This window comes from Magnolia sinica, chromosome 3 (genome assembly GCF_029962835.1).
Source record: "Magnolia sinica isolate HGM2019 chromosome 3, MsV1, whole genome shotgun sequence".
In the NCBI taxonomy this organism is placed as follows: Eukaryota; Viridiplantae; Streptophyta; class Magnoliopsida; order Magnoliales; family Magnoliaceae; genus Magnolia; species Magnolia sinica.
The window spans coordinates 38,229,414-38,253,823 of NC_080575.1; the positions used below are offsets into that span (position 1 = coordinate 38,229,414).

The 24,410-nt window shown below is 37.4% G+C and overlaps 1 protein-coding gene across 1 annotated transcript; it reads left to right on the plus strand.

Annotated features, from left to right (window-relative positions):
- The first annotated feature begins 6,715 nt into the window (after nucleotides 1–6,715).
- On the plus strand, nucleotides 6,716–22,771 carry LOC131238858 (protein SIEVE ELEMENT OCCLUSION B-like). The gene is made up of 8 exons (XM_058236453.1): nucleotides 6,716–6,830; nucleotides 15,034–15,329; nucleotides 18,815–18,919; nucleotides 19,014–19,462; nucleotides 19,805–19,914; nucleotides 20,421–20,560; nucleotides 21,325–21,810; nucleotides 21,935–22,771. Exons 1-8 carry the CDS (start codon nucleotides 6,716–6,718, stop codon nucleotides 22,550–22,552), a joined length of 2,319 nt encoding a protein of 772 aa, XP_058092436.1. The 3' UTR covers nucleotides 22,553–22,771.
- The last annotated feature ends 1,639 nt before the right edge of the window (nucleotides 22,772–24,410 follow it).

Sequence of the window (24,410 nt, forward strand, 5' to 3'; positions counted from 1 at the left end):
TTTGGATTTTCAAGTTTAGGTTTAGGTTTAGGTTAAGGAGTTGAAATTAGGATTAGGTGTAAGTTTAGGTTTAGGGATTTGAGAATACATTTAGGTTTTAGGTTTATATTTAAGTTATAGGTTACAGGTTTAGGTTAAGGCTATAGGTTATAGGTTTAGGTTAAGGTTTAGGTTTAGGTTTAAGGACTTGAGAATACATTTAGGTTTTAGGTTTAGGTTTAGGTTTAGGTTTATGCTATAGGCTATAGGTTTAGGTTAAGGTTTAAGTTTAGGTTAGAAGCTATAGGTTTAGGGAATTGAGAATAGGTTAAGGTTTAGGTTTAGGAAATCGGGTTCGGGTTCGGGATCGGGTTTAGGTTTTGGTTTTCAAGTTTAGGTTTAGGTTTAGGTTAGGGAGTTGAGATTAGGATTAGGTGTAGGTTTAGGTTTAGGGATTTGAGAATACATTTAGGTTTTAGGTTTAGGTTAAGGCTATAGGTTACAGGTTCAGGTTCAGAATCGGGTTTAGGTTTGGGTTATCAAGTTTAGGTTTAGGTTTAGGTTAGGGAGTTTAGATTAGGATTAGGTGTAGGTTTAGGTTTAGGGATTTGAGAATACATTAGGTTTTAGGTTTAGGTTATAGGTTATAGGTTTAGGTTAAGGTTTAGGGAAAGGTAATAGGTTTTGATTTAGGTTATAGGTTATAGGTTTAAGTTTTAGGTTTAGGTTTAGGTTTTGATTTATGTTATAGGTTATAGGTTTAGGTTAAGGTTTATGTTTAGTTTATAGGTTTTGGGGTTTGAGAATGGGTTCGGGTTTAGGTTATAGGTTTTGGGATTTGAGAATGGGTTCAGGTTTAGGTTATAAGTTCAGGTTTTGGTTTAGGTTTAGGTTATAGGTTTTTGGATTTGAGAATGGGTTATGGTTTAGGTTTAGGAAATCGGGTTCAGGTTCGGGATTGGGTTTAAGTTTGAGTTTTCAAGTTTATATTTAGGTTTAGGTTAGGGAGTTGAGATTAGGATTAGGTGTAGGTTTAGCTTTAGGGAATTGAGTTTAGCTTATAGGTTTAGGGAAAGCTTAGGTTTAGGTTATAGGTGTTGGGATTTGGGAATAGTTTTAGGTTATAAGTATAGGTTTAGGTTAGGTTATAGGTTAAGGTTTAGGGATATGAGTTTAGGCTATAGGTATAGGTTTAGGTCTAGGTTTAGGTTTAGGGAATTGAGTTTAAGTTATAGGTTTAGGGAAAGGTTAGGTTTAGGTTATAGCTTTTGATTTAGGTTATAAGTTAACGGTTTAGGTTATAGGTTTTTGGATTTGAGAATGGGTTCGGGTTTAGGCTATAGGTTTTGGCTTTAGTTTAGGTTATAGGTTTTGGTTTAGGTTATAGGTTATAGGTTTAGGTTTAGGTTTAGGTTTAAATTATGGGTTATAGGATTTGAGAATGCATTCGGGTTTAAGATATAGGTTTTGGTTTTAGTTATATGTTTTGATTTAGGTTTAGGTTATAGGTTTAGGTTTTAGGTTAAACTTATAGGTTTAGGTTAAGGTTAAGGTTTAGGTTTAGGTTAAGGTTATAGGTATAAGTTAAGGTTTAGGTTTAGGTTTAGGTTTAGGTTATAAGATATAGGTTTAGGGAATTGAGAATAAGTTAAGGTTAAGGTTTAGGTTCGGGTTCGGGATTGGGTTTATGTTTGGGTTTTCAAGTTTAGGTATAGGTTTAGGTTAGGGAATTAAGATTAGGATTAAGTGTAGGTTTAGGTTTAAGGATTTGAGAATACATTTAGGTTTTAGGTTTAGGTTTAGGTTTTAGGTTTTAGGTTTAGGTTTAGGTTAAGGTTGAGGTTTAGGTTATAGGTTAAGGTTTTAGGTCATAGGTTTTGGTTTAGGTTAAGGGTATGGTCCCTGCAAATACAAATATAAACACGGCCATCCGGGCCCTTCCAATGCTGTCCATAAAAAATGGACAGCTTCATCATGGTCATAATAGCGGTTCCCTCTTTCCAGGGAACCCCGCTCTTCCAAATAGCTCCGACGCACATCCGGGTCTGCTCCATTAATTTCGATCAAATACATAAACACGGCATGTATTTGATCGAAAAGCCCCTCCAATGCTGTCCATAGGAAATGGAAAGCTTCATCATGGTCATAACAGCGGTTCCCACCTTCCAGGGACCCCCGCTCAACATCCGGATAGCTCCGACGCACATCCGGGTCATGATTGAATGGAATTAGTAAAGAAACTGAAAATATAAAATAAATTACACCATTTATCTTCATTTGCCATAAAAGCAAGCGTCTAGCCATACCATAGCTTTTGTCAATTCGAGCACATTCTTTTCAGCTTCTTGGAGCACATCAGTCCATACACTTGGCTCCTTGAGAAGATATTGCAGGTTCGAATAAAATAAGTCAGCTACTTGGCTAGAAAAACTTTACACAAATCTTTCAGTCTATACTACAGAAAATAAGATGAAGATGTAATGTGATGCACTTGTCTATGATACAAAATGTATAACTGGTAACTTTGATGAGTAATGACAAGTTATAAAGTACTGACTTATTTCTATTTGAAATGTCGAGTTCTACAATGTGAGCTATTGCAATGGTAGTAAAATGCTCAAATATGCATGGTTAGAAGCATTCATCTGATGTCCAATCGGGTGCAATGGAAGAAGAAATTAACAATGTCTATAACAAGCTGAGTACTAAAATGATATAAAAAATATAAAGAGGATGCCAACATACATAGGTGTTCCACGGTGTTTGCTAAAAGCAATTTGGTTATGGTGGACTTGCGTGAAAAATGATTTTCAACCGGCACTTGTAATAAGTTGAACCCAAAGAAAGTTGGCCTTTGTTGGGTGTTGAAAAAAGTCGATGATAATGTGTATCGTATTGAGTTATAGAAAGGCTTTGATATCTCACATACTTTTAGTGTTCAAGAGAAACTGATCAGCCATCCAACAGCTGATATGGGATGGTAAAGATTATCCAATTAAGAAATAGGAAAAACAGTTCAAGAGAAACTAATCAACCATCCAAAATGGCGGAATTTGGAAAACATACCCAAATTGCGGAATTTGGAAAACAGTAAAGGAGATGATGATTAAAGCTTAAAAGAACCCTCACCTTTGCCAGCTTTTTCTGTGTCTCGACCAACTCGAATGGAAGCACCACGGTTAGCAACTCCCTGCACAAATCACAATAAGCAAAATGAAAAATGAATATGCGTTTTCCAGACATTGGTATTTAGAACATGTCTTGGATTGAATGAAGTGGAAGGAACACCCATAAGAAAGTATTGGAATCAAAATACAAAGAGAACCACAAGATGTTGTAAAACAATGAAAAAAAAAAAGGAAGAAGATAGGTGGCATCCAAAAATAAATTTACCTGGATAGGCTTCAGGTCAAATGAAAGAACAATGCCAACAATCTCTATAATCCTCTGTTTACATAGCAAAGAGAACGATCTTACGACTAGTTTTACGAAATGTAGAATCATACATATAATTAGATTCTTTTAAAATAAGCAAGACATTCCATGTAATTCCCCTTTTCAGACCTATATATATATATATATATCAATCAAAATTAAGGTCTTCACAACAGCCATGGACTGTAATTCTTTGTTTACATTAGCAAAGAGAACATATGAATCATACATATACTATGATTCTTTTAAAAATTTCACACAAGCAACATTCCATCTTATAGGAATCATACATACAATAGGAATCCCATAACAGGTTGTAGGAATCATGTCTGGTACGATTCCTTTTGAGACTAATTTTAGAAAATGGAGACAGGAAACATACATATAGTAGGAATGCCTGTCTGTTTTTTTAGAATGACACCATATCTACATTCAAATGAATAATAAAGACAAGCAAACCAGAGGGTCACACCATGATCGTTAAAAAGAAAAGCGTAAGACAGTAGATCTGCTTATTTCAACTTAATGGAACGTCTGCAGCCAAGAGAATCCTTAGAAATAAATTCAAGTGACGTAACTCGAATCCTTTTAATGAATGCAAATCTGTCAAGATCAAGCTCAAGGGACAAGAACATTTTCAGCCATCCATCAACAAAGGCTGTCACCAGGTACCATTTGTCAAGAACTTCAAACACAAACGATCAATTTATATCTACATAAATGATCATATATCTAGACAAATGATTATCATGAAAACGACAGAATCAGACAATAAAAGGAACCATTTTCAACTCTATCAATAACAAGCACAATTATAAAAACACTCCACCAACAAGATGTCCTACTATACAATCAAAGATTATTAAGTTATAGATATTAGAAATATGACAAAAGACAACAACAACCAAAACAGCAAGAATTCTTCAGGATAAGGACGCTTCCATCCTTTCCACAAAGAAATATACATGTGAACTGGAGAGCAACACCAGAAACAGAACGTCCTCCCAAATTGGAGGAGATGAGTTAAAATGTTGAGAAAGAAACCTACTCCAGAAACAGAACTTTTTCAAGACTGCAAATAAAACAATTTCGAAGTCAATGGTCAACACCTAAGACCATAACTACAATCATGCACATGAATTTGAACCTAAGGGGAAGTTGGTCAAATATAAAGCATAAGATACATCTCTATTGATTTTGAAATCATCACCAATCAAGCTGCATAGCATTGACAACTAGACAAAAAAAGGACATGTAAATCATCGTCTTAGCTCAATAATAAAGATAGCAGGAGTTGCAATATCTATATTAATAATAAATGACAATAATAGTATTGTCAATTTGTTGTCCATAATAACCAGTAATGGTAACAAAATGAGTTTAGTAGACAATCATGTCAATAGTATGTGCTGGAAAAAAAGAAGTAAACAAACCGAATCTTTAACTCATTACCTCATACAAGAGCTCCAAAGCACTCAAAGTCATAAGCATATCATTGTGTCATTAAATTCTGCTTCCAACAACCCAAGGAGATTAGAGTGATAAATTGTTGATGCCACAGAGCTAGAAATTGAGAAGAGCTTTGCAATAAGGGCCAAAACCCGAATCCGTGCCTAGAATATCCATATGCAGTAAGCAAAAGACTGAAGCATGGCATCGAGTAGGTAACAGATAATTTATAGTTTGAATGATGCTTGGTAAAGCCAACCAAAATAGCTTCTTCTTTTTTTTTCCTTTTTTTTACACATGCACACACCCCACACCTACCCACGTGCTTACACCACAGTGGGATTTCACCACAGTGGGTACTCGAACCCACGACCTCATGTTGAGACTCTTGTGAGTCTACCACTGAGGCATGAGTAAGGACCCAGCCAACCAACATAGCTGAAAGCATAATTTGGTACAAGAAAGTTCATTTGCATTTATAGAAAAAAAAAATCAGATGTTTTGATCTATTGAGAACTTGTTGTGAACTTGGAATCTTGTGCTTTTCAAGGAAGACATCTTCAAGCAGAGTAATGTGGTGGAGAAGGGATTTGGAAAATCTTGAGAAAATAGTAACGTGATGTATAGATCATGGTTAAAATATAAAGTATATAACATGGCATGCAAAAACAAGGCAATAGCCTAACTTTACAAGAGCCTGGGAAAGGGAAAATTGAACAATTAATCAAACATAACTGCTTCCTCTCTCCATGTTATGCACTGATCAAATATTCCAGCAAAGCAAAATCAAATATATGCCTGTAAAGGTGCGTTTAGGCAAGGAATCTCTGTGTATGCTACTTTGGAGATGTTGGCAAGACTAATTGATAATTGTCAAAAGAGCATTAATCACACCTTTTCAGCTCACCTAAAGATTGGACCATCTTGATTTTCAGGCCATGAAACACGATCGGAGGGGATATCCCCACAAATGGTCAAGATCTTGCACACGTGTACTAAACTGGACCTCAACATGAATGAGCAGCACAATGCAAACATAAAACCAATCTGACACATGGCAATTTTGGTCAAGTCACACCTTATCCCAAGAGAAATACAATTTTCTTAGTTTTTTGGGTTGTTGAGTTGGGCCCTTGGTTCAATGATACAAACGACAACACTATATGGATGGTGGCCCATGAACCAAAAATCCTCCACATAAGGATAACTTGAGCCTTCAACTGGTGGCCAGCAGATAGATGATTGAGGATGAGAATACAGCTATCAGCAAGATAAGAGGCAAATACCCGCATACATATACCTGCATACATCTAACCTTGGTGGCTTGCATTACCCATTTCCATTAAAAACAACAAATTAACACAACTTCGCTCTAAACGAAGATGGAAGCTCAGACAGTAGCTCTAAATCATCAATGTTCAAACAGTAGTTCTAAATCATCATCAGAAAATTAAAAAATCAAAAGAAATTAACGAATAACAGGAAAAATGGAAAAATTAATAAAGATAATTAGAGTAAAGACCACTTCTTTGTGTAGGAAGAGTAAAGCCAGACCATTCATCAGGTGCGCCCGACCATTCGTGTACTAGAGCCCGAAGATCAGGCCCTCCTTCACGTTGCTCTGATTGGTGGAAGGATTGGAAGGACTGAGGGCAGCCAGGGATGATTGACCCAGTGATGCTGGAGAGAGAGGGAGAGAGAGAGAGAGAGGAAATCTAAGCGGCCATTTGAATGATGCTCGATGGAGGATTTGTTGATGGAAGATGAAGTAGGGAAAAGAGAAATAGAGGGAAAAGAGGCGCCCGATTGATTTCGAGAGAGGAAATCTAAGGGGCCGTTTGAATGACGCTCAATGGAGGATTCGCCGATGGAAGATGAACCAGGGAAAAGAGGAACAGAGGGAAAAGAGGCGCCCGATGGATTTGGGAATCCTCTTTCAAATAAGATAATATTTTCAAATCCGTATGGTGTGAGTTTTCCACTAAATAATATCACAAAATCTATTAACGGTCGTACATGCATGGGACCGGTTTCTAGATGGTTAAATTGTATTATATAATAAAATGTATAAATATTTACCATTTACAACTAGACTGATTATTTAGATGGTCTGGATAACTCTATATCTTAGCCAATATTATTTTAAACAAGTCACCACTATTTTACATTAAATACAGAACTCATAGTGAAAACAAAAACCAAAAACGTTAAATACAACTTTGGACTTTGTATAGCTCTATGGGCCCCACCATGATCGATTTGATACATCCACACCGTCCATCCATTTCTATACATCATTTTGTCATCAATCCCAAAAAACAATCCTGAAATAAATCTTGGATGGATCACATGATGAGAAAACACTAGGGCTTGGAGCATTTCAAAAATTAAAGGGATATAAATCTCAGGTGGTCCACACTGCATGAGAACAATAGTGATTGAATATCCAACATTAAAAACTTCTTGTGATTGAGCCAAAGTATAAGGTAGATTCAAAGTTCGAGTGGACCCCATCATCCGTAAACGAAAATCATGTGGGCCATACCATCTAAAACTATGTGAAGATATTCTAAAAAATATAAAAACACTTGGTGGGGCCCAGATGAGTTTTGGATGCGGCTGAAACTTAGTCTAACCCCTCATACAAGTGGGACACACATAATGAATGGATTGGATCTAAAGTTATTTACTCTTCAATCTGAACTAATTAAATTGTCCAAAAAGAGTTGATTAAAAGTTCAATTAGTAGATGTCCCTAATAATTTAGTAATTTTATTTTTTCACGGATAAATTTTAATTTCCATTTAAAAATAAAAAAAAGTTCAAAATGTATACTTTTTTACTCTTTTGACCAAATATCATTTTTATTATAAAATATTTTAAAAAAATTAAAATACAAATTTTGAATTTTTATTTTCAAAATCTCAAAAAAATTCTCATATTTTAATTTTTCTTAAAAATTTCAAATTTTCGATTTTTTTCTTCAAAAGCATCATTTTGTTCTAAAAATTTTTCTCAAACAAAAATTTCTAAATTTTTCAATATTCTTTTTCATATAATATTTTAAATCATTTAAATATTACCTTTTAATTATATATAAAATATTACCTTTTTAATGCTTATTTTAGGGTTGATCCCAAAATTGAAGTAGATCCAAAGCTCAATTGGACCATTACATAGGAAACAATATGGAATAGTGATTTCCATTGTTGAAACCTTCCTAGGGTCTAAAGTAATTTTTAATTGTCATCCAACCAGTTAATATGATCACAAAGACATGGATGAAGAGAAAGCAGAAACATCAGCTTGATCCAAAACTTCTTTGGCCTCCAAAAAATTTTCAATGGTAGATGTTCAATCAAACTGTTTCCTGTGTTGTGGTCCACTTGAGATTTTAATTTTCTTCATTTTTCGGATCACGCCCTAAAATTATCCGTTAACATAGATTAACAGAGTGGATAAAATAAATAAATAACAGGTTCTCACGAGGTCAATAAGTTGGGTCACAATTTTGACCAGAATATTTGACCCATTTTACATGTCTGGTCCATTCACTCTATTTTACTGATAACCATCAAATTGAATAGTTACTTGCCCCGATCATGCTACATATGAGAGAGATATTAGGCAAACAAGATTGATCAACAATTTGAGTGAATTTTGATTTAAACATCTGAAGTTATTTACTTTTCAATCTGGACTGATCAGATTGTCCAAAAATGGTTAAAGTTTGTTCATAATATCATAAATATATGAATGAATAGAAAACACAAACATCAGCTTGATCCAAAACTTCTATGGCCTCCAAGAAATTTTAAATGGTAGAGGTTCAATCACACTAGCTATTTCCTGTGGTGTGGTCCACTTGAGTTTTGGATATGCTTCCTTTTTGTTCTTTAGACCTCAAATTATCTATTAACATGGATGAATGGAGTGGATAAAATAAATAAATAACAGTGGACCCCACAAAGTTTACTCTAGTAAAAGTAATAAGTAACTCACCTAAATGTAGTAGAGAAGGGTTTCCTTAAAACATTTATAATCATATATTGGGCCTGCTTGAATGTGATTCACATATCCAACCCACTCATTATGTGTGTCCCACTTGGATGAGGGATATCAGACCAAGTTTCAACCGCGTCTATGTTTGTATTAACTTATAAACAGATTGGATCTCAAATAAACATCGCGGCGTGCCCTAAGAAGGTTTCAATAGTGGGTGTCACTATCCCACTCTTTTCTATGGTGAGTCCACTTGAACTTTGGATCTATCCCGTCAATCAGATGCACCATTCCATGGTAGGCCACGAGCTTAAAAATAAAGTCAATCCATGACTTGGGTGGGCCACACCACATACTATAGTTGAGAGGGTTACCCTCCCTTTAAAACATTCATAATCATTTATTGGGCCCACCTAGATGTGGTTCACAGATCCAACCCATTCATTATGTGTGTCCCACTTGATGAGGAGTCAGACCAAGTTTCATACACATCCAAAACTCATGTGGGCCCCACCAAATGCTTTATATATATTTTAGGGATGTCTTCACATAGTTTTAGATGCTATGGCCCACCTGAGTTTCGTATATGACTGATTTTTGGACTTAAAGGGGACATATCAAATGCATGGTGTTGATATTCTACACACATCATGGTGGGGCACACACAGATTAACCTCATGGGAAGTCCCCATGAGGCGACCTTATAGTACCAATTCACTATTTTAGGTAACCCCTTCATGGGTGTTACTCTAACTGTGTAGGGCCCACCTTGATATATTTTCTGTATATCGACACCGTCCATATATTTTTCCATCATATTTTAGGATGTGAGTTTAAATCATAAGAACTAAATAATCTTAGGTGGACCATACTACTCAAAATAATATGATGAATAACCATTAAAAACCTTTTAAAGGCCACAAAAATTTTGGATCAATTTAATCTTTGTGGTTTACCTTCATTTAGATCTTCTTTACATTATCAATAAGTTGGATTGCAAATAAACATTACTAAAACCTTACAATGGGCTCTTTATAATTTTTAATGGCGAGGTATTATATTATCATTCTTTCCAGTGGTGTGGTCCACTTAAGATTTAAATCTACACAATTTTTTATACCCGGCCAAAAAATGGGTTGGAGAAACGTATGGGCGGCAAGGATATACAACACATCATCAAAATCTCACTTTTGTTTTATAACTTTTCAATTTTTCTTGTCAAAATACAAAATCTAGTTTTCTTTTTTTTTAAATATATTTTTTTACAATTTGACAATTTTTTCACAATTTTGTTTATTTTTTAAAATTTTCTTTTTCAAAATATCATTTTTTTATCGAAATCTCACTTTTGTTATCTAACTTTTCAATTTTTCTTGTCAAAATACAAAATCTAGTTTTCTTTTTTAAAAATATATTTTTTTTACAATTTGTCAATTTTTTCACAATTTTGTTTAATTTCTTAAATTTTCTTTTTTAAAATATCATTTTTTTAATCTCACTTTTATCATATAACTTTTCAATTTTTCTTGTCAAAATACAAAATTTATTTTTCTTTTTTAAAAAATATATTTTTTTATCAATTTGTTAAAATTTTCACAATTTTGTTTAATTTTTTAAATTTTCTTTTTTAAAATATCATTTTTTTATCGAAATCTAGATTTTTATAAAATTACGGTTTTTTTTTTTCAAAATTTAAAATTTTCTTAAACATTGTTAATTATTTTTCTAAGCTTCTTAACTATTTTTTTTTCGAAATTCATGGTTATATTGAGTAGCATAATTGAGTATTAGAGACGGTCCTTGACAGTCTCTAATAGAGATGGTCTATGGCCGTCTCTAATAGAGACGGTCCTTGACCGTCTCTAATAGAGATGGCCTTTGCCAGGGCTATAAGATGGCTAAGGACCGTCTCTAATAGAGACGGTCTTTGACAGTCCCAGATTGGAAGTAAAAGACGGCTAATGACCGTCTCGTATGACTGCATGTAAGACGGTCAAGGACCGTCTCTAATGCGGACGGCCAATGACCGTCTCAGATGACCCATATAAGACGGTCAACGACCGTCTCAAATCAAATGATTCGTGGACGTTCAAATTTTTAGGACAAAATTAGGACGGTCAGGGGCCGTCTAAAATTTTAAAGACGGTTTACAGCTGTCTCTAAAGTGTCTTTAAACCAAGCAATTTTAGAGACGGTCCAGAACCGTCTCTAAATCCGTCCTTTTTTTTCATTTTTCACGTAGTGGACCGGGTGGATTTCTTACAAACATGACCATGGGCCCACCTAGCTCCCGCAGGAACTTCCCGTGAACTGGATGTCACAGGCAATCCGCGTCCTCTAAGGAATGCACTAGCTGGCTTCATATGGTAATCTGTTGCACAAAACAGTTACTTTATGCCCCTTTAATGCTTGGCCTAATCAGCATGTTGCGTTTTTTGTTGCAGAATTTCTCATGAATCTTGATTTTACCAAACAATGCTAAAGTTTATTTTGTTCCGTCTTATCTTCCAGTGAAATAACCAAAATCGCTATTTTCTTATTTCTATTCACTATCGAGTGAATAGGGATTTTCCTCTGACACTTTTGCTTGACAACAGTCTATAATTTAAGAAAAATGCGGTTTACAGCATCCATTTAAATTTCACCCTACAGTCTAAAACTCAGCTGATCCAAAGGTCGCTAATTGCGTCCTGATCCCGCCTGGACGGATTTGGTGGCAGGGGACAGGTTGGTGGCGAATAACCATCACCGTGAACTCTAGAATGATTTGAACGGTGGGTGTCATTATCACTGCTGCTTCCAGTAGTGTGGTCCACTTGATCATTGGATCTGTCTCATTTTTAGGCTTGTACCCTCAAATAATATGGCAAAATGAATGGACAGCTGTGATTGAACACCCATCATTAAAACTTTCTAGAGCCCACTGTAATAATTTTTCGTCATCCAACTTCATGATTAGTTTGCAGAGACAGAAAACACAAATATCAACTTGATCAAAAAACTAAGAAGATTTTAATGGTAAGCATTCAATCACCATTGTTTCCTGTAATATGGTCCACCTGATATTTGGATCCGCCTTATTTTGGGATCATGACCTAAAATGAGCTTGAAAAGTGGATAGATGGTGTGGATTAAACACATGCATCGTGATCAAGCCCAGAGAGCACCGTCCAGACTGTCTGTGCCAATATGCAATCCCCGTTCGAAAAGTGAATGTCTTGCAAACATACAAAGTGAGCCCACACAGCTTGCAATAAGTGTTTTTTGGGGAAACGGATTGGCTACTCCCTCTGCCACCAGCCAATAGCTGGTGATCGGTGCTCTGTGGACCCCACCATGATGTATGTGTTTCATCCATGCTGTCCATCTATTTTTATAGATCATTTTATGTTATGAGAGAAAAATTGAGGTATATAAAAATCTCAAGTGGACCACATTACAGGAAACAGTGTTGAATGAACGCCGACCATTAAAAACCTTTTTGGGGGCCATAAAAGTTTTGGATCAAGCTGATGTTTATTTGTTTCCCTTCATCTGGGTCATTATGACCTAATCAACAGATTGGATGTTAAATGAACAGTACAGTGGGCCTTAGGAGAATTTTAACGGTGGATATCCAATCATTATTGTTTTCCGTGTAGTCCACCTGAGATTTATATGGCAGCCATTTTAATATTAATCCATAAAATGATCTGTAAAAATGGATGAAACAAAAACAACATGGCGGGCCCACAGAGCACCGACCACCAGCCACTGGGCCGCCGGTGTCAGGGGGAGTAGACAATCCGTCTCCGTTTTTTTCTCATACCTCGTAGAGAAACCGGTTGTGTCGCATAACTCGGGAGTTCCTTTACAGGCTGGATCGTCCGCAACCACTTTTATAGGTCCAGCATGATGCTTCCGTGGCATCCAATCTGTCCATGAGGCTTTACCTTATCACGGGGGATGCTTAAAAAATCAAGCGGATCTGACGATCACGGTGGCCACTACTTAATTATAAGGCTTGTGGATGGTTGTAGATTTTTCCTAGGGTGCCCCACCATGTTTTTCATACCCTCTAATCTGCTAATCAACTGATCTCGACAATAATGATGGTATTATTACTTAAAAATAAAAAATAAAAAAAAAAATCGTTCTTATATAATCATCAGGCAACACAATTGAAAATACTTTCATGGTTGGGAGACCACTTTGGATGGGTTGGATGCCACGGAAAGATCATGGTGGGCCCCACTAGCGAGTGGTGTAGAATACGCTTATTTTATAAAGCCATAGCATGTTAAAGCAGAGGATCTACCTCTGTCTGACACCTGACAGGGTGATGTGTTGATTAGGTCTACTCAGATACCATCACAACAGCTCTAGAAGTAGCAGACTCAACGCAAATCATAGCCGAGTTAGTTTGTGGTGCGATTCCAACGTCACTTAATGCCCAGGGAAAAAAAAGGAAGATAAAATTTTTGAGAGATAAACCATCCACGCGAGGTCGCGAGGACCTTACATGAATGGCCCACCTAATGAACTGTAACGAGATGAACCTGCCTACAGCAATTCACGTCCAGTTGACAAGTGTCAAAAAAAAAAAAAAAAAAAAAAAGAATATATATATATATATATATATATATATATATATATATATATATATATATATATAAAATAGTCTCGCAATATGAGTCACTACATGAAGATTTCTTATAATATTTAAAATAAACAAATAAATAAATAAAATAAAATAAAACATAAAAGATCAGGAATTGGACCATGACGTCTTAGGAAGACATTCCTAAATAACGATAGAATAACATTACTCCTGCTTAGCTTTTTATGTTTTAATACTTGCTTTATCGAGTCTTGGTGAGTCAGGTAAAGCCTTTGCGTTGACCCGATCCAAATGGTTATCCAGTTGAGTTGAGTGATTTTTTATTTTTTTTTAAACCATTGTTACTGTGAATCTTTGAATGGAGTTGCCTTCTCCTGATGGTTGGATTGGTCAAACTAAAATTGTCTTCTTCTTCTTTTTTTTTTTTGGCAGGCCGTGTAATTTTATGGTGTCAAACAAAAGAGTGGGTACTTACTCCTGCTCAGGTGGCAGCCTCACAAAAGTTTCAACACGGGTAAAGGATTCGAGTACCCCTTGATGGTGAGATCCCATGACCGCGTCCGCATGTGGGTGTATGGAGTATGTAAAAATATATATAAAAAAATAAAATAAACGAGTGTCTAATTCACTTCAAGTCTGACGTTGGTCATTATTCATCCCCAGTAAAACCAACACCTGTAATGTAGGCACATGCTCACGTTCTTTTCCTACTTTTGCCATGTTTCCGCATCCACGCCACAGCCAAAGGCATAAGGAGTCATCAGGCACTCCAGCCAAAATCTCTGTACAAAGATCTTTATACGTACTCATGTACGTGTGTACGATGCTCGAGCCAGGAATCTCGGACGCTGGTTGTAAGTATGTACGATGCTCGAGCCAGTAATTTCGGACGCTGGATGTACGTGTGTACGATGCTCGAGCCAGGAATGCCGGACGCTGGTTGTGTAGTTAGTAGCTCACCACGCTGGAGTAAACTGTGTGGGGCCCACATTGATTTGAGTCTTACATCCACCCCGTTCATCCGTTTTTCCCGTTCATTTTAGTGCATGAGACGAAAATTGAAGCATATCCAAAGCTCCAGTGGACTACACCACTGGAAACAATGAGAATTGGATGCTTATAGTTGAAAACTTATTGGGGGTCACACAAGTTCTGGATCAAGCTGATATTTATGTTTTCCCTTCATCCATATGTGTGTAAACTTATGAACAGGTAAGATGACAAATAAACATAACTATAGGCTATAGGAAGGTTTCAACGGTGGAGGTCATTATCACTACTTTTTTCTGTTGTGTGGTCGACTTTAGATTTGGATATACTTCAATTTTGGGTTCATGCACTAACATGAACTGAAGAAACGGATGAATGGCATGGATATTGACATGTACATCATGGTACGCCCCACAGAGTTTACTCACCACGGTGAGCTACTCACAACACAATCCGCGTCCAGGAATCTCGAGGACAACTTTCACAAGATAAAGAAAATGCAGTTGAGCCCCACCTTACCTCAAAACAACAAGCATAAACCCCCAATGGAAGTAAGGAATTGAGTCGATTCCTTTTAGGCTTTTACTTTGCCTATATATGCACCTCGGCATGCAACGGTTTTACCACCCCAAACCTTCCCTTGCTTTCTTGGGTTTCCGTTTCGTTTCCTTCTCCTAATTCCTTGCAGACCATGGCGTCACAGAAGCTGCAGCTCATCAAGGGCGAGCGCCACTTATTTTCGTCTTCGGACGACAATGCGGTCACGAAGCAGATCCAAGCCACGCATGCACCTGACGGCCGCGACGTAGACGTCAGAGCCATCATGCATGTTGTTGAGGACATCTTGAAGCGTGCCACCCCTACTATTGTAGTTGTAAGATGACTTTCACGTTTCTTGCTTCTTTACTGTTATTATTATTATTATTATTATTATTATTTTAGTATCATCTGTATTTTCGTCATCATAATCATCTTTCTTTCACTTGGGAGCCATATAACCATGCATCTTTGTTCTTAATGTTACAGCTACTAAAGTTGCCGCCACAATCACTAATATCTTTGGTGTTATTGTACTGCAACTGGAGTTCACTACAGTTACAACATTACTTTTAACAACCACTGTTACTGCAGTTTCCGTTGCTTTGTTAAAATTAGGCACAACATCGTGGGGAATTGTTGTTTTGTGTAATATCAGTGTCCATTCAGTAGCTCTTCCTCTTTTTGATGCTGCTACTATTACTATCGCCATCGTGTGGTTTTCAAACCATGAGTCAGCGTTCAACCCTGTAATTCACTCGGTTGAGTTGATACGCTGAGTTGAGTTGACCACGAGGGTCAGAAAATATATTTTTTTATTAACTTTAATTTTTTTTTTGTAAGATAAATAACAAAATATGTAAAATTTTATGATTCATTTTATTCTTTTCTTTGTTGTTGTCTTTCATCATACTTATTTCTCTTCTTTCTTCTCTAATTCTTTTTCCTCTTGCTACTTATGTAATTCATATATATATATATATATATATATATATATAATCAAAGGATATTAAATATATTGAACAAAATCTTTTTACAGCCTATGATTCAGGCGAGCCCCGTGATTTGGGCCCGCCTATAGTGAGAGACAAGGGAGCGCAAGGACCCTAAAGAAAAGAAATTCGACAAAAGCGCAAAAGGGCAGCAATAATTAGCCTATTCGCAGGCTGCCAGTCACGTTCTGTCTAAGAATAAAAGACCCCGAATCTTTGGGGAAGGTCTTCCGGCGCATGGAAATACCGATCCACTTGACCTGTACTTCCCAAATGAGCCAGTTCATCAACAAGGGAGTTAGCCTCTCTGGGGGTGTCTGCAAAACGTAGTTCGATACTAAGACTGAGAGTATTGATCCTAGTCATCCAGTACCACATGTTCCAAGAGAGGGACGGTTCATTTGAGAAGGCTGACACCAGCAACTTGAGTCGCTTGCCTCTTTCATCTTCCTCCACCTCCTCTTCTTCCTTCCATCTTGTTCCTATTCTTTATTCCCTTCCCTCTTTCATCTTTTCACTCCCTCTCTCTTCCCCCGCTTCCTCTTCTTCCTTCTTCAGTCGACTCTATCAACTTTTTGAAACCAAGATGCCTCAATGAGTCCTGAGTTAACTTGAGAAATTAAGCCCATGTTGCACACAGATCAGGCTATTCCTAGATTTCCCAGCTCATTAACCAAGCCAATAACCCAGTCAGATTGACTTGGGCGATTCCCAATTCCACCCACTAGCTTGAATCTGTGATTACTACCACTAGATTGAAACAGCCATGTTGAAAACCACAACAATGACTGTTCCTACTACTACTAGTGTTAGTGGTGCTATTGCGGCTGCTCCTACTACAGCCCATTACTACTACCACTGGTATCCCGACCGATTCATGATAATGCAATTACTACTACTAATAAGACAACAAGAACAACTTTTGTAGCAAAACCCACTTTGGACAGAGAAAATTACTTGATACTGTTCTTCTCTTTTTCTTTTTCTTTTTCCTTTGCTTTTTTCGGCAGAAGGCTGGAGCAACCGGATTATACTTTTATTAAACATGACACTATCCGTTTCCATATTTCTTGTCATATTCATATACTCTTTATAATATCATTTTCACTATTATGAATCCATAATATATGTGACGACTTCTTCCACTTTGATAGATATTCCATTTTTTCTAATTTTGGTACAACGTATTATATTATTTTGCATGGAATCCAGATCCTCTGCTAGCCGCAAAGAATTTCATATTTTTCTACACCATGATTGGTCCACATCATCACTAACATTGACAACATTGCTGCGTTAAATGTAATATGTGATGTAACAAACAAGAATTTTCTGTTTATGATGATCACAGAGGATCTGGATTCCTTTGCATGATATTGACAAATATAAGACAATTGGTTTTGTATAGAAAATGCAGGTTTTAATACTGCCTGCCTAATCCTAATATGTAATGTAATATATGTGCCTTTTGTCTGTGTTTGACGAATGACCACAAACACCTTAATGGCCAGATTTGATTCTCATATATTATGGCTACGAGGCCCGTCTGTCCCAAAAGTAGGCCCACAATGCAGATCATTTTGAAACGAAATCCAGGATGGTCGATTGGTCAGACAAGCCACGGCATTCAAGGGCAATGTACAGCTGACTATCTAGTTTAAGCTTACAATTGTGGAACAACGTACACGTAAATAATTTTCCAGAAGGTAGTTTGCAAACAGGACCTGACCAGGACTTGGTTAGTCCGAGTTGGGTCGACCAGCCAAGTCTTGACTCGATCTAGCGGGTCAAAAATATAATATTATATTACAAAATACATACACATATAGGTTGCGTTTGGTTGCACAAAATATCATGAAATTTCATGATTAAGCAGTCTAATTTAACCAAAATATCATGAAAGTTGGTGCAATCAAAGGCACGCATAAATATTAGTTTACATTTTCCTCCCCGCTTCTTTTCTTCTTGTCAGGGTCAAAAGTAAAAAAAGCAAAATAAAATGAATATTAAATAAGCTGAGATAAATTTTTAAAATTCATGTAAAATCAGGGAACAAAAAGTAAATTCTCCGTTCTTCTACTTGGTCTTCTAATTATTGATGGTCGGGTAGAGGTGCATGGTGAGACAAGAGACCTTATTCTTTGGGAGAATGAACTTCTTTAGGGAAAGATTGGAAATGGAAAGATAAAAAATAAAAATTGAAAACCCTGGAGAGAATGATCTGAAAGGGGAAATGGGAATGGCCTCATTATTTTTTGATTTTTTTGAACTCTTTTTCTTTTTATTTTTTATTTTTTATTATCTTCTCTTAAAGTTATGAAATGGCGCCTTAATCAGACTTGGCTGACTCGTTTTGATTCGGCATAGTTAACCGGATACCGAATAGACTCACTAAACCAGTCCTGAGTCTCACACTAGCCAGGGCAGGCCGGGTTTTCTCAACCCAGTGACTTGGTCAGTAATCGGGCCAGATCAACTTGGCTGAGTCACTGGTTAACCTACCTGTTTTGAAGACTATGACTCCGAAAGTATTAGTCGTATCCCGAATGAAATATATGCATACCAAACTCTGAGACACGTACAAACATTCATTCCGGTATAGACATGAGATGCCTGAATCCACAGCATGGCTACCACTAACAGTGACAGCAGCTATATATTGCATTGCATACTGAGAAAGTTCCCTTAGCAGCAGCTACAGTTACTGATATTGTCACTTCCATTTACCACTGCTAGATTTAATGATATAACTAATGCACATGCCTTGCATTGCATATGAATTTATTGAGGAAGCTCGAGCTAACCATACACACCTTGAATCTCAATGCAGGCCCAACCAGCACATGTTGAGCTCGTGGAAGAGAAAACCAACCATTCTTCCCTCATTGGCATGCTTGAAGCACTTGCGTACACAATTCATAGGATTGCATGTGAGGTAAAGTAACAATCCATAATACATGTATCTCTTTCCGGTTCTACCATCAACGCTAGAGCTAATGAATGCATCTATTTCTACTGTATTATGCCAGATAACATGCAAGTGCTCTGGTGGTGGAGACGCACACGCGACGACATTGACATTGCTTAACTCACTCTCAAGCTATTCATGGGATGCAAAGGTGGTTTTGACCTTAGCTGCCTTCGCCGTCAGCTATGGGGAGTTCTGGCTCACTGCACAGCTGTATAGCGTCAATCCTCTCGCGAAATCTGTGGCCCTCCTCAAGCAGTTGCCTGACATACTAGAGAACACTGATGCTCTGAAGCCTCGTTTTGACGCAATCCACGCCCTCATCAATGCAATGCTAGATGTGACCAAGTGTATAATCGAATTGAAGGAGCTCCCAACAGAATATATTTCATCAGACACTCCTGCAATGACCATAGCCATGGCCCATATCCCCACTGCAGTTTATTGGGCCATCCGAAGCATTGTGGCTTGCGCCTCACAGATCATTGGCCTCATAGGCTTGGGTCACGAGTAAGTTGATGTGCTGCCCATAATCTTCCAAGGATAGGTCTTTCATATGATCATTATCATGGCATTGCAAGTTCTTCTGAGATATTTCTTTCTATCACATCTTTCCACAACTCCTAATTTGATTCCAGTTCTGTCTACCCAACTCAATTCAAGACAAAGTCAGTAAGCCCTACACTAGTAATTTGAATCTGACAATTGAATCTTACTACTGATTTGCTTTGATTGATAAATCAAATCAATTATCCAAACCTATCGGTAATCAGTAATAAATGACGTTTCCAGAGAGCATGTTCTTTAATTAATGAAGTGGAAAAGGTCACGAGTTTGTAAGGTTGATTTCAGGCACATCAGCTCCACGACAGAGGCTTGGGAACTTTCGAGCTTGGCTCACAAGGTCGGCAACATACATGGGCACCTGAGGAAGCAATTGGAACTGTGCCATCAACACATAGGTATGGAGTAATGATTTTTTTTTTTTTTAATAGGTCCGGACCATTATCAGATATGTTCAAGTGGTGGGCCCCACTTTATTATGATTACTGAATGTTGATCATTGGAAAGTTTTCTTTTAATCATCCTTTAGTAGGCCACTGATTATGTTGTTAGGACCTTCCAAATGGTATTTTACCTTTGGTTTGGCCCATCCCCTTTCGGACATCCACCTCTTGAAAGGTTCAGATCACTACGGAAAGCTGTATGCGTGGTGGAAATTTTGGGATGGGTAATTCAGGTGATAGGTTCGATAAGCAAAAGGAGACTTAGAAATTTAGACAGGGATGACAAGTAAGGCAGTGATTGCGGATTGTCCATTTAGTTGGTCGTCTCCATAGATGGTTTGCTTGTTTAAAAATTCGACTGCACAAGCAATCCTAGTCATCAGGGCATTGTTTTGAGTGCTGCTCATAAGCACTTCCTAGCCATATGCATTGACAAATGTGATTGATGCTAATGTCTACAGATGAGAAGAGGCACATCGAAGCTTATCAGAATCTCATACGCCTCTTCGAAATGATCCACATTGACAACATGAAAATTCTCAGAGCCTTGCTTCACTCCAAGGATGATATGCCTCTTGTTGACGGTGCCACCAAGAAAAGGGTTCGCACCAAATGCCATTGCTAAGTTTCTTACTTACTGCTCTGTTTCTCCTCTGTTTCTATGATTAAGAAGATCGATGTTTTAGAAGAAAAAAAAGAAAAAAGGGCTGCTCTCTAATCATTTGAACTTATTGTTTACACTTCCTATTTCTACTCGACATGGCTTGTAATTAAGCTTTTCTCTGCTGGCAACTCTTCTTCTTCTTCTTTTTTCCGATGATGAAACATTCCATACTTCTCCAAGGTTTTAAAAATGTAACATGGTAGTCAGTTGTGTGATGTCACAAAAAGTATCCATTAAATCACAGCCATTGTTCTTGAGACAATTTCCATTATTTTCTAAACTGCAGCTGTTGAACAACTGGGGCGTTTTGTAAGTATGACGCATTGTGTTTTAGTGTATATTTCCATCTTTCAGTAAAGACGGCCATTAGTTTCTTTGTAATTCTTTTTTTTTTTCCCAAGCATTGGCACTATCAACATTTCAAAATGAACTCGTTTCTTTACGCGAAAGGGTTTCATTTCATCAAACAATAAAGTTTTGAGGTATAGTTTCAGTTTGTTTTGGTGAAAGGGACATTTAAAACAAAGGATATTAATATGAAAATCTCTGACAATGCTATTTATACTACATAGTTCAGAACACCTCGACCCATACACATCAGATTATGAATTTCTAATCATATTCAGATAAATTCTATTTCACCCAATCGGACATGTCTTTACTGCTACCTTGATAGTTATTCTCTTGGTTCTCAAACTCAGGTTAGCGTGGAAGTACTGAGAAGGAAGATAGTGATACTATTCATTTCGGATCTCGACGTCAGCCACGATGAGCTTATGATTCTGACTCAAATCTACAATGACACCCATCACGGGAAGTTGGAGAGGCAATATGAAATCGTCTGGCTACCAGTCATTGACAAGTCGATTGAGTGGACTGATGTGAAGAATGACCTGTTCATTCATTTGGCATCATCAATGCCATGGTACTCAGTGCATCACCCATCTGTGCTAGAGCCTGCAGTTATCAGGTTCATCAAGGACGTGTGGCATTTTGAGAAGAAGCCAATGTTGGTAGTTTTGGATGCCCAAGGGAGGGTGGTGTGCCCCAATGCACTTCACATGATGTGGATATGGGGAAGCCTGGCCTTCCCTTTCACTTCTTTGAGGGAGGAAACCCTTTGGAAGGATGAGATTTGGAGGCTCGAGCTCCTAGCAGATGAGATCGATCCTGTGATACTTCAATGGGTATGACTCATTGCTCCTATTGCATGTCTTCCGCATCCATTCGATACACCACCTCATGCACATACATACATAAAATCAGTAATTGCTTGATGTATTGATCATATGTTAATATTTTCTCTGATAGGTGAGGGAAGGAAGGTACATTTGCCTGTATGGAGGAGAAGACATCGAGTGGATTAGGCGATTCACAGCTGCAGTGAAAAACGTGATCCATGTAACTCAAATCCCCATAGAGATGGTTTATGTGGGAAAGAGTAACCCTAAGGAACGAGTGCGGAAAATTATCGCAACCATCGACAATGAGAAGTTGAGTAGCACTTGGCGTGACCTAACGTTGATATGGTTCTTCTGGAGCCGCCTAGAGAGCATGTGGCATTCCAAGATGCTACATGGCCGGACAATTGAGAACGACAATATAATGCAAGAGGTCATGATGATGCTTACGTATGATGGTAGTGATCACGGCTGGGCAGTGATAAGCAAAGGATCGACGGAAATTGTGAAGTCTCATGGGAAGACTATCCTCGACTGCTTGACCCAGATCGATACATGGAAGGCAAACATTGAACTGGAAGGATTCATTCCAGCGCTCACAAATGCACTTATTCCATACCATACTCCTGAGCATTGCGTGCGCCTTATCCTCCCTGGGACAACTGGGAAAATTCCAGAGAAAGTGGTCTGTGCTGAGTGCAAACGCCCCATGGAGAAATACATTCTCTACCGTTGCTGTACCGATTAAAGCAATGGCATGCTACAACCGATTATGGTTAGTATAGAAGTGTGTCCTTAGTAAAACTGTGTGATGAATATTTGATCTTTCAATAAGTCATTTGGGACTGGTTCCATGGCTTGAGAACTAGTCTTCATGACCGTTAAGAATCAATATAAGATAGTGTATGGTATCCGTTTATTATGACTATGTAAGTTACTGGAATGAAATAAGATGAGTTATTAAGTACATTGCTTTCAAAGTTACTAATTTCGATGGTGAATCTTTATCGAAAATGAATGAATGGAAAATGATGAAACGCTGATCGTCTAGTGGTCCATGTTCCATGAAATCTAACAAACTTAAGGGTTTACCCGATTGTTCTGGTTTCTGAGGTGGACATGATTCATTGCATGGTTGAGATTAAGAATTGTACCACCTTGTGCTTTTACGCATCTTGTTTGGAGGTAGAAAAGTGGGAAATCATAAGGTGGTTCTATACAGGTTCCACATTCCGTGCCATCCAAACATCAATTCCATCAAGTACGATTGGGAAGCACCACAGACCATGATCTATTTCAGGATAATGTGATCCTGGTTACTGCCAATTTCATCTCCCATTACACAATAAATTTAAGAAGAAAGTCTGTAAATCCATAGGAGATAAGAGAGACGGTTGATCTACTGAATTCAGATTTTCAAATTAGGTAAGAGTTTATCTCACTTATGTTGTGGCTCGGGATCAAGGGCATGTCTTCTCGGTCCAACATACAGGCCCTGTTTGAATAGCTCATCATACACCTAGTTATAGATTATAAAGTTAATATATTATAACATAATGCATTAGCTAATAAAAGGCGTTTGGATTGGAACACTCGTGGTTATAATTTTGACATATTATACTTACATAATGCATTATTTTATTGAATTGAGAGAACCTAATTATATTTGATCAGAAGTAGTTTTATATCGAGTCAACACCTCTATCTCACTGCCCTTCATCTTAAAAGTGGTAATCAAAGGTGGACTGTGTTGTATTTGATGTCTTAAATTAAGTCAGATACAGGACATGTCGATGTCATCGACAGACTGTTCGATGTCACCTTCGATAGTATCGAATAGTGTCTGATCCCATCGAGATTTTTTGAATTTTCTCTAGTTGGTCATTGGACTATCAGGATGTTTTTCAATATCATCGAAGGATAGGTTCGATGCCATCCAACATAGCCTGATGCAATTGACAATTTTCAAAAAATCATATTTTGTCTTTGGACAATTGAGGTGTCGTTTCGATAACATCGATGTGGCTTCGATGCTATTGAAGGATTAGTTTTGATGACACTAAAGACTGTTCGATGCTATCGAACGTTTCCGTGTAGATTTACGCAAAGTTGCATATTTGTAAGATTTGTTTCCGATTTTGACTGGGATTCTCCTAGAGGCTATATATTGGGGTGTAATCAAGATTGGGAGGGATAGCTAGGGTTTCTAATTCGTCCAAGGGGTTTCAATGGTATAGCAAGGGTGAGATTCGAGGTTGCTCGAATCGGGTAAGATCTTTTCCTTTGTAATTTCTGCTTTCATAATGATCATCTGTCGCTTTGGGCCATGGTTTTTTTTTTTTCCTGAAAGGGTTTTTCCACATTAAATCCATTGTGTTCTCTTGTTGCTTGGTTTGTGCGATTGGATTACTCTCCTAGATTTATCTTTGTGTACTTCTGCAATCCTCAACAAGTGATATCAAAGCTAATGTTGGGGTGCAGGCTTGAATCTGTAAGGAGAAGTATCAATGGCTGAAAATCATAAGTATAACATTGAGAAGTACTCGAGTAAAAATAATTTTGAGTTATGCAAGATTAAGATGATTAGTCTATTAACTCAGTAAGGG